General features: G+C 48.8%; 2 protein-coding genes across 3 annotated transcripts in view; one reads left to right on the forward strand and one right to left on the reverse strand.

Annotated features, from left to right (window-relative positions):
• The window catches only part of LOC311317265 (ubinuclein-2-like), a 15,059-nt gene extending 5,113 nt beyond the window's left edge, over positions 1–9,946 (forward strand). Inside the window, exons 7-17 of one of the 2 annotated variants that reach the window (XM_084448338.1) lie at positions 651–721; positions 1,062–1,191; positions 1,553–1,659; positions 2,851–2,961; positions 3,467–3,610; positions 3,864–3,914; positions 5,219–5,264; positions 5,774–6,853; positions 7,021–7,213; positions 8,869–8,937; positions 9,238–9,946. In XM_084448338.1, coding sequence (XP_084304464.1) covers positions 651–721; positions 1,062–1,191; positions 1,553–1,659; positions 2,851–2,961; positions 3,467–3,610; positions 3,864–3,914; positions 5,219–5,264; positions 5,774–6,853; positions 7,021–7,213; positions 8,869–8,937; positions 9,238–9,284 — 2,049 coding nt within the window. In that variant the 3' untranslated portion in view covers positions 9,285–9,946. The remainder of the gene's footprint in view (positions 1–650; positions 722–1,061; positions 1,192–1,552; positions 1,660–2,850; positions 2,962–3,466; positions 3,611–3,863; positions 3,915–5,218; positions 5,265–5,773; positions 6,854–7,020; positions 7,214–8,868; positions 8,938–9,237) is intronic. The other variant, XM_084448339.1, reaches the window with a different exon arrangement.
• A 668-nt stretch (positions 9,947–10,614) lies between these two features.
• Positions 10,615–12,873, reverse strand: trir (telomerase RNA component interacting RNase). The gene is made up of 3 exons (XM_084448731.1): positions 12,014–12,873; positions 11,480–11,557; positions 10,615–11,230 (listed from the first exon to the last, which is right to left on the reverse strand). Exons 1-3 carry the CDS (start codon positions 12,290–12,292, stop codon positions 11,126–11,128), a joined length of 462 nt encoding a protein of 153 aa, XP_084304857.1. The 5' UTR covers positions 12,293–12,873; the 3' UTR covers positions 10,615–11,125.
• Positions 12,874–13,258: the final 385 nt, after the last annotated feature.

Genomic DNA, 13,258 nt, shown 5'->3' on the forward strand with positions numbered 1-13,258 from the left:
AGGGAGGAGAGAAGGAGGAGGGAGAAGTAGACGGAGAGAAGAGAGGGAGAGAGAGGCGTAGACTGCAGGATGAGGCCAGGTGGAGAGGAGGCGTACTGTAGGTAGGTGTGTGTGATGTGACACCTGTGGTATAACCTGACGAGCGCCAGATGGCACACAACCATCTGGGAAAGCTTAGTTGAAACTGGTAAAGGGGCAGCCACTTTCAGAACTACTGGGCAGGTGATTGGATGAACCCCATCAATCGCGAGTAAATCAAATTCTTACCGAAACCAGTCGGGAGAATGAAAACATATTTTCCGCAGAGAAAAGCCTCCTGGGTCGTTCTTTGCTTTTCTTTCAATGCAGAAATACTCTCCAATTCAGATATAACTGATGCTATAACAGCATCTACACTAACCTCCGCTATTGTGGTTTTGGAACGAACAGTTGCTTCTCGCTGTTGTCACACCTAAACCCTGCCCGGCGTAGCTTGGCCGATTGGCCGATCATTTGCGATCGTCCACAAAGTTCTAGTTCTCTAACAGACCTCTAATGTAGTTCTCTAACAGGCCTCTAATGTAGTTCTCTAATAGACCTCTAATGTAGTTCTCTAACAGGCCTCTAATGTAGTTCTCTAACAGGCCTCTAATGTAGTTCTCCTGTTACAGGCTTCTCGCCAGTTTGATCAGGAGGGCAGGAAGAAGTTCTTCACCCTGGACATGAACAACATCCTGTTGGAGTAAGTCTCACACTCACTCACACACACACTCACACACACACACTCACTTATCACACACACTCACTTATCACACACACACACACACACACACACACACACACACACACACACACACACACACACACACACACACTCACTCGGTCTCACTCACTCACACACACACACACTCACTCACTCACACACAAACACACACACACACACACACACACACACACACACACACACACTCACTTGGTCTCACACACACACACACACACACACACACACACACACACACACACACACACACACACACACACACTCTCACATCCCTAGTGCTGACTGAGGTGGCGTGTCCCAGTATTGAGCTGCAGGTGCAGGAGCAGCCAGCAGGGGTCAGGGCAGCTGTGTACTCTCACCTGGAGGCCTTCGTCCCCTGCAACAAGGAGGCTCTGCTCAAACGCCTGAAGAAGCTCAACCTGAACATACAGGTGTGTGTGTGTGATCTGACTGTCCTGTGCTGCGCTCCAGGATGGTGTGTGGGGGTGTGTGTGTGTGTGTGTGTGTGTGCGCGTGGGTGCGTGTGTGTGTGTGTGTGTGGTCTGACTGTCCTGTGTGTGTGTGTGTGTGTGTGGTCTGACAGTCCTGTGTGTGTGCGTGGTCTGACTGTCCTGTGTGTGTGTGTGTGTGTGTGTTCTGACTGTCCTGTGTGTGTGGGGTCTGACTGTCCGGTGTGTGTGTGTGTGTGGGGGGGGGGGGGGTCTGACTGTCCTGTGTGTGTGTGTGTGTGTGGTCTGACTGTCCTGTGTGTGTGTGTGTGTGTGTGTGGTCTGACTGTCCTGTGTTCTCCAGGATGACCGTCTGCGCGCTCCTCTGCTGAAGCTGAAGCTGGCGGTGTGCAGCGTGATGCCGGAGCAGATCGCCAGGTACAACATGGACTGTATCGCCAAGGTGGCCAAGTAAGAACAACTTCTAACGCTCCCTCCACTTCTATCTGTCTACCCTCTCTCTCTCTCTCTCTACCTCCTCCTCTATCTGACTACCCTCTCTCTCTCTCTCTCTCTACCTCCTCCTCTATCTGACTACCCTCTCTCTCTCTCTACCTCCACTTCTATCTGACTACCCTCTCTCTCTCTCTCTACCTCCACTTCTATCTGACTACCCTCTCTCTCTCTCTCTCTCTACCTCCAATTCTATCTGTCTACCCTCTCTCTCTCTACCTCCTCTATCTGACTACCTTCTCTCTCTCTCTACCTCCACTTCTGACTACCCTCATCTCTCTCTTTACTCCACTTCTATCTGACTACCCTCTCTCTCTCTCTACCTCCTCCTCTATCTGTCTACCCTCTCTCTCTCTCTACCTCCACCTCTATCTGACTACCCTCTCTCTCTCTCTACCTCCTCCTCTATCTGACTACCCTCTCTCTCTCTACCTCCTCCTCTATCTGACTACCCTCTCTCTCTCTACCTCCTCTATCTGACTACCCTCTCTCTCTCTCTACCTCCTCCTCTATCTACTTTATATTTAGAGGCTTATTTGAGGTTAGTTAGTTAATGAATGAATGAACGATTGGGTTAGGGTTTGTTAGTTGATGAATGGGTTATGGTTGGTTAGTTAGTTAATTAGTTGATGAATGGGTTAGGGTTGGTTAGCTGGTTGATGAACGGGTTAGGGTTGGTTTGTTAGTTGATGAATGGGTTATGGTTGGTTAGTTAGTTAATTAGTTGATGAATGGGTTATGGTTGGTTAGTTAATTAGTTGATGAATGGGTTAGGGTTGGTTAGCTGGTTGATGAACGGGTTAGGGTTGGTTTTTTAGTTGATGAATGGGTTAGGGTTGGTTAGTTACTTAATTAGTTGATGAATGGGTTATGGTTGGTTAGTTAGTTAATTAGTTGATGAATGGGTTATGGTTGGTTAGTTAGTTAATTAGTTGATGAATGGGTTAGGGCTGGTTAGTTAGTTAATTAGTTGATGAATGGGTTAGGGCTGGTTAGTTAGTTAATTAGTTGATGAATGGGTTAGGGCTGGTTAGTTAGTTAATTAGTTGATGAATGGGTTAGGGCTGGTTAGTTAGTTAATTAGTTGATAATGGGTTAGGGCTGGTTAGCTGGGTGATGAACGGGTGTGTGTTGTTGTGGTGTTGCCAGGCAGCAGTCTGAGGAGGGAGAGAAGAACGGGTCAGAGGAAGATGACGAAGAGAAGCCGGGGAAGAGAGTGATGGGACCACGCAAGAAGTTCATCTGGGACGACAAGCTCAGGTGAGGAGGAGGAGGAGGAGAGGAGGAGGAGGGAGGACAGTTCCTTTATTGTTCCAGCTTTACAATATCATATCCTACACTCTTTATAGAACAGTTTGTATCAATAGAAGAACCCTCTAAAAAGGTTCCAGATAGAACCCTTTTCAGTTAAAAAGAACAACCTTTATGGTTCCAAACACCACCTGACCTGAAAAGGGATGTGGAATGTTTTTTCAAATGGTTCTGGTATTGTTATAAACAGCAGTATATGTATTGTTATAAGTGGTAGTATATGTATTGTTATAAACGGTAGTGTATGTGTTATAGGCGGCAGTATATGTATTATTATAAACGGTAGTAAATGAATTGTTATAAACAGTAGTATATAGCAGCGTGTCAGAGTTAACTCCGTTACAGGAGGAGGAATGGTCATGTGATCTCTCTGTCAGCAGGTTAGGGGTGGAATATTGTGCTCTCTCTGATTGGCTGATTGAACAGGAAGTCGTGTCTGTGCTGCGTCCTCCAGGTCGCTGCTGTGCTCCCTGGTCAGGGTGAAGCTGGGCTGCTATGAGCTGGAGGGGCAGAGTTCCCTGTCTCCGGAGGACTACCTCAAGGCCTTCATGGAGACGGAGGTCAAACCTCTCTGGCCCAAGGGCTGGATGCAGGCCAGGTGAGACCAGGAGTGGATGTGTGTAGGGTGTGTGGAGAGAGAGAGAGAGAGAGAGAGAGAGAGAGAGAGAGTGACCGACAGAATCTGGTGTGTGTGTGTGTGTGTGTGTGTGTGTGTGTGTGTGTGTGTGTGTGTGTGTGTGTGTGTGTGTGTGTGTGTGAGAGAGAGAGAGAGAATCTGGTCGTGTGTGAGAGAGAGAATCTGGTGTGTGTGCATGCGTGTGTGTGTCTTGCTGACGTCTCTATGCTCCCAGGATGCTGTTCAAGGAGAGCATCATGGTCCATGGCCACTTGACAGGAAACACGTGAGTCACCACACCACATCTTATATATATATATATAGTAAAAAGTTGAAGTATGCGATTCGGAAAACAGCCATAGTCTCTGGTTAGTGCGTGTGCATGTGCGTGCGTACGTGTGTGTGTGTGTGTGTGTCTGTGTGCGTCAGGGTTTCCGTTAGAGAAAATCGGTACCGGTCAATGTGTCCGGGAAGATTAGACTTTTCCGGACAAACTGGAGAAATTCCGGTCATTATATTATAATATTAGGCCTATTATAGGTGTTTGTCGCGGTGATTGGCCGTTGTGTAGCTTATATATGCCATTTATTGTCTTATTTTGCATCCGTATGATTAAATGTGTGATAGGCTGTCATGATTCCATGCGCTAGGCCTATATGTAATTGCACAGCCACAAAAATAGTCACCTTTGAATTGCGACTGTAGGCTAGAACATGTTTATTTCAATTGCATGAATTGGATTTGAGGATGTAGGCTAATTGGTTTGGGATTCGCGACAGTAATATGCGTTTACTAATTTCTCTTTCCAGTTTAAGCCTACCCTTTTTATCAATAAAACAGCGTCATTATAACCACGGACATCGCAGTAGGCTATGAGGATGAGGAGGACATAACTGTTGAGAAACAACTGATAGGCGGGCTGGGCTAAATAAAGAAATGCCACAATGCATGTCTAGATATATAACATTTTTATTTAAAAGTGCAACATGTAGGCTTCTCATAACATTTTAATTGAAGGCCTACGGCTGCGCTGATTGGAATTCATAGGCTAGGCCTATAGCCCTAATTTCGGCCTTTTATCAGATAGGCTAAAATAGAACAAATCTCTTTGAAAATTAATATAGCCTCCTTAAATAAAGTGTAAGAACTTACAACGTGCATAGGCTAATTTCCATTCGATATTAATAGGCCTATGCATTTTCGCCTCAAGCTCCGTACCTCGATCGGGCTCCCTCTCGTTTGCTATGGTGGCCCGCTAGCCTATAGGCAGGTTTATCTTACAGCAGTTTTTTCATCGCATAGGCAGTAGCCTACACATTAACGGAACAAAATGAATAGGCCTATTCGTTTTTTTATATTCAAAAGGAATCATAATATATGGAAATTTAATTTTAGCCTTCTGTAGGCCTAATACAATTAGGGGGAGTTATTTTGTCCGGACATTATGACCGGAGAGATTTTAATATATCGCACTTCAACAGATTTTTCCGGACAAAAAACGGTATTTACCGGCTAACGGAAACCCTGGTGTTCGTGTGTGTGTGTCTTGGGGTCTCTCCTCATGTTCCTCCTGCTCTCTCTCTGCTCCAGAGCCAAGAGGAAGATGGTCCAGCCCCCCAAAACCGCCAAGCCCAAGGTAAAAGTTACCCTGCCAGTCCTGCTGCTCTCTACTAAAACACACCAATCTGGTGTGGATTTACATCAAACTGACGTCATACACATGACCAATAAACACACTAGAATCTGTGAGGTCTGTGGGTTTGGGGCTGGCCGTGTGTTTTGAGGTGGTGATCTCTGTTATGAGGTTGTGATCATGGTTTGTCATTACATTTCAACACCAGTGGATAATAATATGTAGTTACTGTACATACAGGACACCATAGCTGGATGCGTTAGGGTTAGGTCGGCGCCGCTGTTCAAAATCCCCAAGTCTGTCCGCCTACTGTACATCTCTGACGTTTCACCACCGATCGCGGTGCCCTGTGATACGTCAGGCCACAGAGCGAATACCTCGCCACATTTTTAGACATTTCCTGTCTTCTGAGGCTTTTGATAAACCCCAGTTTATCAAAAGCCTCAGTTTTAATAGCGTATGTGTGGCATAGCTCACTGCAAGTACTGACCGCTGGTATCTGATCCCTCCAGGAGGGAGTTTGGGTCCAGAGAGCCACCCCCCAGGCCGGAGGGCCCGCCTCCTCTTCCTCCACCCCCCAGGGGGGCGCCCGGCAGATGCCCCCCTCCCCCTCGGAGCCCATCTGCCTGGAGGACGACCTCCTGAACCCCGCCTCCCTGGACCCCATCTCCCAGGCGCTGGCTCTGCTCAGCAGCGCCGCCAAGGGCTTGGTCCGCTCCGAGAGCCCCCCCAGAGAGACCCCCCACTCCTCCCCCCTCCCCCGCGCCTCCCCCCTCCTCCAGCAGCACCGGCAGTACGTCTCCGCCGCCTCCTCCTCCTCCTCCTCCTCCTCCCCCTCCCTCTCCAGGCCTCCCTCCGTCTCCTCCCCCCTCGCCGCGGGGCTGGGTGTGGCGAAGGGGGGCGGAGCTCCGGTCCAGCCCGCCCGACCGTCGGTGCTGAGTTCTCAGAGCAAGACCGGCTCCCCCGCTCTGCTCCCCAAATCCCGCCCTCCCCCCACCTCCTCCCCCCTCATCCTCCCGGGGGCCAGGCCCCCCCTCGCACCCCCCCACAAAGCTTGTAGCAATAACAGCAAGGCCAGCGGGGGAGAGTCCGTCCTCTCTGCCTCCCCTCAGCCCCGCCCTCTCCCCTCCCCCTCCTTGCACCTCCAGCCACGCCCCCCCCAGCCCTCCCCCGGCCCCGGGGGCGGGGCACAGTCCAACTTCATCACGCCTATGCAGGCGACGCTCACCAAGTCCGCCCACAGCAGCAAACCCGCCATCATCAAACTCACCCCCTCGTCCTCCCCCTCGTCCTCCTCCCACACCAGACCTCAGACCACTCCCAGCATGCACCAGTACCCCTCCAAAAGCCCCGCGGCGTTCCGCTCAGCCTTCCCCATCGCCTCGGGCCAGAAGACGCCCGCCCAGACCAGCGCCAACACCAGCCTTACCAACTCCTCGCCAATCAGCAAGCAGCATTCAGGATCCAGCCCCTCCCCTACAGCGTCCTCGGCCAATCAGGGACAGCGGCAACGGTTGGCGGGCGGGGCTACTCAGGGGGCTAAGCCAATGACGTCTGTCTCCTCCTCGTCTGCCTCTTCTCAACTACCACAGGTATGTGATGGAGGGAGAGAGATGGAGAGAGAGGGGGGGGGGGGGGGTTCAGTTGACACTCTTTGTTGCCATTAATTGATGTTATGAGATGAACAGTTCTAATGTTCTCCATGTTCTCCTAATGTTCTGAGCGTTCTCCTGATGTTCTGAGCGTGGTCGTCCTCCAGGTGTCATCGGCAGGCGGAGGGCTGCTGAGTTCGTCCCTGGGCTTCGGGATGCTGGGTGGTCTGGTGCCGGTGTCCCTGCCCTTCCCCTTCCCCTCTCTGATCAACCTGCCCTCCCTGGGCACCCCCACCTCCAGCAGCCCCTCCGGTAGCTCCGCCACAGCCAGCCAGGCCGCCTTTTCCTCCCTGACCCAGAGTGAGTGGCCCAGGGGCCGGGCAGGGCTGGGGGGGGGGGGGGGGGGGGGGGGCGGGGAGCTGGGGTAGGGACTAGGGAGGAGGGCTGGGTGTGGGCAGGGGCGTTTAGGGACGAGGACTCGGGGGGGGGGGGGGGGGGGGGGGGGGGGTAGAGTTGAGTAGGTAGGTAGGCTGGAAGCCAGACATCATGGCGGAAAAAAAAAAGTTTTCACAAGTCTGGACTTCCAGCCATCCAGAACGATTTTGAGTTTTCCCAGAAAATGGGGCACCAATCGGGAAGCTGCATTTTAACTTCTGTTCCACCCCCAGTCCTTGATTGGTTCCCATAGATGATGATGAGTAATACAACAGGCGTCCGCTAGTAGAATGAAGCAACGAGCGCTAGCGTTAACGTTAGAAGAATAAACAGCCATAAGTGCAGTTATTGCAGAAATGGACTAGGGGTGGGTTCCAATTAATCGATTAATTATTCATGACGGTCAAAGTTTTGGTCACTAATCGATTTTGGGCAAATTGTGGACATTCATTTTTTTTCGTTCAAATAAACATGTCCTTTAAATAATATTTTAATTGAACTGAACTAATGTCGTGCATCATCCGTTCTGTAGCGCTATATTGATTGGAATGGGGGCTAAATACAGCGTCAAAATCAATGGAATTGTAGTTTTTACTTTTTTTTCATTGAAATAAACACTAATTTTAAAACGTTGGAATCAAATCTTTCGAATGTCGGCCAAAAAGCAATTAATCGATTAATCGTTCATACCATACCACCCACTGATTAATCGACTATGAAAAATGTGAGTTGTGCACATCCCTAAAATGGACTCAATAACAACAATTAAAGAACAAGTGCAAGAGTATGCACTAGCGGAATTTCTCAGCGGAAAACACATTTTCGCCGTTCCTCTGACTTGGACGCTGATTGGCTGAAGGAGTTCGTCTGTCAAGGAAAGTTCTCCCGCCAACTCAAATTGTTCTGTGCGACGAAGTCCAGATTCTTATTGCGAAAACCCCAAAACGTGTTTTTTGTTTTCACAAGGAAGTCTGGCTTCCAGGCTAGTAGGGAGGTGGTTAGGGTTAGGGAGGGAGAGAGGAGGGGACTGGTTACAATTAGTGTTACTAGCCCAACATACAGTGTAGATGACATTAATTAGTCAAACAAAACAGTTGGGTTGAGTAGCTAGCTGGTCAACAGTGTGGTTCAGCTCAGTTGGTGTGTGTAGTAGTGAGGGTTGTGATGTTGTGTGTGTGTGTGGCTGGGTGGTCCGTGTTGTTGAACCATTGTCTTACCAGTGTCTGTATGAAGCCTCTCCATCCTCTGATGTTCTCATTTTGTTCTTTGGTTCATCCCTCCTTGCTCCTCTCTCTCTCTCCCTCCCCTCTTTCTCTGCTCTCTCTCTCCATTCCTTTGTTCTTATATTTTACCTTTTGTTCTCATTCTGGCTGTCATTTATTTTCCTCAATGATCTCTTCTCTTCTGTTGCTCTCCTCCCTCCCCATGCTCCTGTCTCCACAACCTCTACCTCTTTCCTACCCTTGCATTCTTCCTCTTTTCTGTCCTTTTTCCCCCCTGCCTCCATCCATTCTTTCCCTCCATCCTCTGCTCTCTCCTTCCCTCCCTCCCTCCTCTCTCTCTTTCCCTGCGTCTCTCAGATCTGTATCAGAGTCTTCAGTCTGGAGGTCAGGTTGCTCTGCCTCCTCACTTGCAGCTCGCTTTCTCAGGTAAACTCTGACCCCACCCTGAACTCTGAACCCCGTCTGACCCCCGCCGTGCGCCCTCTCTCACCTCTCTTTTACCCTGGCGTCTCTCCAGAGGTCTGGTGTCTCCTTCTGTCCGTCTCCAGATGTCTGGTGTCTCCTTTTTCTGTCTGTCCTCTTGTGTGTGTGTGTGTGTGTGTGCGGGCTGGTGGCATGTCTAGTCCCTCTCTAGTCCTACTGGATCCTTTCATCTGTGTGTTCTAATGTCCTTGTTGGTTTGTTTACTTGTTGTCTTTCCTGATCTGTCCTCTGCTTCCTGTCCAGATGTCAGTCAGAGCCAGGGAGGAGACGCCAAGAGGAAGTCTCTCTGACCTGGCTTCACCCATTGGCCATCCACTATCACATGACAGCTGCCAAGACAAATCAGGAACCAAGATGGCTTTGAGTGACGGCTAAACTGACTGAACAGGATGGAGACGGCATTAGTGGGCGTGATCTTGTGATCAGTTCAGTCGTGTTACTCATAGTTACTTTTTTTTAAAGCAGAATTTCATATTGTTTTTTTTATGAAATGTATGTTAATAGAATGGCTCGTGGTTTTGTCAATGTTTACAGAACAGACCTATGTCACTGTGGACAGGGGGAGAGAAATGTATGAATATTGGTGTGAGAATTGGTCCGTACAGGTCAGTGTGCTGGACAATGTGTGTGTGAATGTGTATATATATATATATTGGTCCATACAGGAGTGTGTGTATTGGTCCGTATGCGTGTATGTATGTATTGGTCTATACAGGTGCGTATGTGTATTGGTCCATACAGGTGCATATGTGTATTGGTCCATACAGGTGTGTGTGTCTCTCTCTCCTCCTGGTACCTGGGTCAATGTGTCTACTCGGTGCTGTTTTTTCACCATGTAATTATACCTGTAAACTCAACTACATGCAACTTTCTGAACTTTACTTTTTAAACAGATGCTGTACATTTTCATTGTACCTTTTTGTTATTGTACAAAAATGAAACAAAAATCAAATTAAACAGATAACTGCCGTGTGTGGTCTGAGTGGTCAGTTCTGGAGACATGGCTGCTTACTTTAGTCGTTTTGAGAGCATGGATTACACCTGCAGTTTATCAGATTGTCATGGATTACACCTGCAGTTTATCAGATTGTCATAGATTACACCTAGTTTATCAGATTGTCACTGATTACATTAAGGATAGTCTCTCTCCACTCAAATATCACACTGAAACGCTGCACTCCATATACTACATAAGCCTGTGCCACTTCGCTGTCCAAACTGGTGTTCTGAGGGCGTCTAGGGGGTTAAAAGTGAGTGACGAGTCGTAACGGCAATGAGAGAGTGCATCGAAAAATGGGCTGCGCCTCATTGGTGCCACTACAATTTCAGGGGTACCAATCATTGGCCAGGATTTGAAAAAGTTTTACCATTAAGTGTCCCAGACCCACAGAGATCTGCAGTATGCTGTTAGCGTTGCTTACAGTGTACCAGCGTAAGAACTCTCAGGGGTCTGGCTTTAAGATTACGTTAAGGATTACTTTTCACTTGTTTTGCTTTCAGCTGAAAGGTTCCAGCCGACAAACGATAGAAGCTGTGATCAGCAGATCAGATCCCACTGCTGGAGATCTTAAAACAACCTGGAGCTCACAGACTGGCTCATCAAAACCACTTTATTTGAAAGGTTCATTATCTTACAAAGTCGGAGATGGACTTGCCGCTGGCAGTTGCTTTTCGCTACGGCGAGAAGCAACAGAGCCAGGACTGACTGGGCAGGCGAGCATCGGTGCCGTGTTCAGTCAGCTGTGAGCAGACGCTCAGCTGCCAGGTCACTCGCGGCGTCACACCGAGCCTCAGGAGCGCTGCTTCAGCCTGGGCGGTCAGGGGTCAAGGGTCCAACGCCGCCATGTTGGACTGAGCCACAACACACACATCAATGGGGCAGTGTTTCAATTTCAACTGGGGGGGATGCAAAACCGGTCAGATTTGTACATATATGCAAATACATTCCTCAATGTTTTATTAAGTCACTCCACACCTGGCCCACAACAGAACACAAGCTGACAAAAAAAACTTGGGTAGCAATAAAACAAACGGAATGAGAAACACCAGGCATGTTGTGTTTACAGCTGAGAGTCTGGCAGTACAGAGAGGACAGAGGTGGCTCCAGGAACCGTCATGAGGCCTACAGAGTCTATTTGACCAGCGGTCTGGTCTTGTCATCGTCACCACACTGGTGGGCTTTGTACTTCTTAACCTCCGCCATGTAACTAGACCAGGCATCGCTCTTTCCAGACTCCTAGGAAAAGGGAGACAGGGGACGGAGGGAGAGAGGTGAAGAGGGAGACAGGGAGGAGAGGGAGTTAGACAGGGAGGGACGGTGAGGGTCAAAGGTCAGGAAAGAGAGGGACACGAGCAAGAGGGGTGACATTGTGATAGAGAGAGAGAGAGAGAGGGGGGGAGGAATTAGACTGGCTAAAAAACACAAAGTATACCGGCATAATATGCTAATAGATGGAGATGCTAATAGAAAGCAGAGCTCTCGAACCTCCACATCCAGCTTTTGTTTCTTTTCAACCATGCCGGTCTTCAGGGCCAACTTGGCTCCGCCTCGGCGTTTCCCCACCTGGGTTAGGAAGAAGACTGACACCATTACACCAGCACGGGGACAGCCAAGGATGGAGAAGACACCACAGAACAAGACAGGCTAGCTTCAGACGCCACCAGCCCTGCCAGCCAGCCGGAAGTCACACACCAGGAAGTCTCGAGTAACTAAACACTCGCCAAGGTTGGCATGGCGGCTGCAGAGCTCCTCAGAGGGGATGACGTAACCATAAGATGGTCACAAGACACAGCTGACAGACCTAGGGGCTGCAGGGACACAACTATACTGCATACTGGAGCTGAGCTATCAGTCCCGACATGATTATCAACTTCTGTTCAATCTCATGATTCGTGATGTTTGCTGGCCTGGTTGTAAGCAGAGAATACATCTAAATGAATGTACGAATCTTGAACGTAACGTGGAGGCTAACGTTATTACAGCTATCTCGCCTCTCTGACAACTGCCAAATCCCCTTACAAAGCTGGTCACGGCAAGAGGCTTCTTTTCCTGTGTCGACTGTCCTTCCTCTGTCGTGTTTTTGTCGCTGCATCCCTGCTGCCCCTGCTGTTCCTTTTTCCTCCGCTCCTCCTCCATCTTCCTCTTGAACATCTCCATGAAGCTGCCGTCATTGGCGAACGTGTTTCCCCCGGCGGGCTTGCTGCTTCCCGGCGCCGGACTGGCGGGCGAGGCCGGGCTGCTGCCGCTGGAGTCGCTACTGCTCTGAGCACGTTTGCTGTAGCCGCGCTTCGGATCCATGCTTGCTTGCTTGCTCCCTCCCAGGCGGACTCGATACGTGCCTCGAAAAGCTTAAGTAACTCACTGACAATGGTTACCTTCTGTGTGGACAAAACGTAAAAAGTAATCTAACTGGCAAATGTTTTAGTTTCAGGGAAACGTTGTAACGTTATCTTACTGCTGCTGGGGCCCACCCGAAGCCCCGCACCGACGGCTAGTGCTGTAATATAGTCTCCTGAAACACGAACGGTCTTCTCGAAGCAATAACTTGCAAATCCATAAAAAGGACGCCGAATCGACGTAGTTCGTTGCTTGGCAAGCTAGCTAGCTACCGTTAGCACATCTCAAACGAAGACAAAGCAGGCTCGCTCCGATAGCTTGTTGACGTTAGTCCGTAACGTTAGCTAGTTAGCGAACACGTAAGCTTGCTTCTTTAGCGTTGAGAACCTCCGAGCAAATAATAAACCACATTTGAAAAATGTTGACAAAACACAACGTATTCTTCACGCATATGATACCGAAACACGGATATGCGGATTTGTTACCGCGGATTATCAAAAAGCAGCACAACTTAAAATGATCTTCACTCCTCATCGGCCATCTTGAACATATCCTCCGTGTGAGCATGCGTCAGAGGGCGCGCACTGCCCCCTAGGAAAATGGAGGCCACACTGCAAAAACTAAATTGTTACTAGTCTCATGTTGTGCAATAAAGGTTCAATCTTATTGTGTTTTTTGATGATAGAAAATAATTTCTATTTAACTCTTAAATGTCTTTTTATATAACCATATGTTGCTTATACATTGTTTTGATGTCTTTTATACATATAAGCACTTTGAATTGCCTTGTTATTGAAATGTGCTATAAACTTGCCTTATCAAAATGACAAGTTTATTGTTGTCATATACATTAAAAGAACAGTGTACAGTCAATGCAATGAAATAAATTTTGCCAGACACCTTCTCAACCCTCAGATCACAATACAA

Source organism: Borostomias antarcticus, assembly GCF_949987555.1.
Source record: "Borostomias antarcticus genome assembly, chromosome: 14".
NCBI lineage: Eukaryota > Metazoa > Chordata > Actinopteri > Stomiiformes > Stomiidae > Borostomias > Borostomias antarcticus.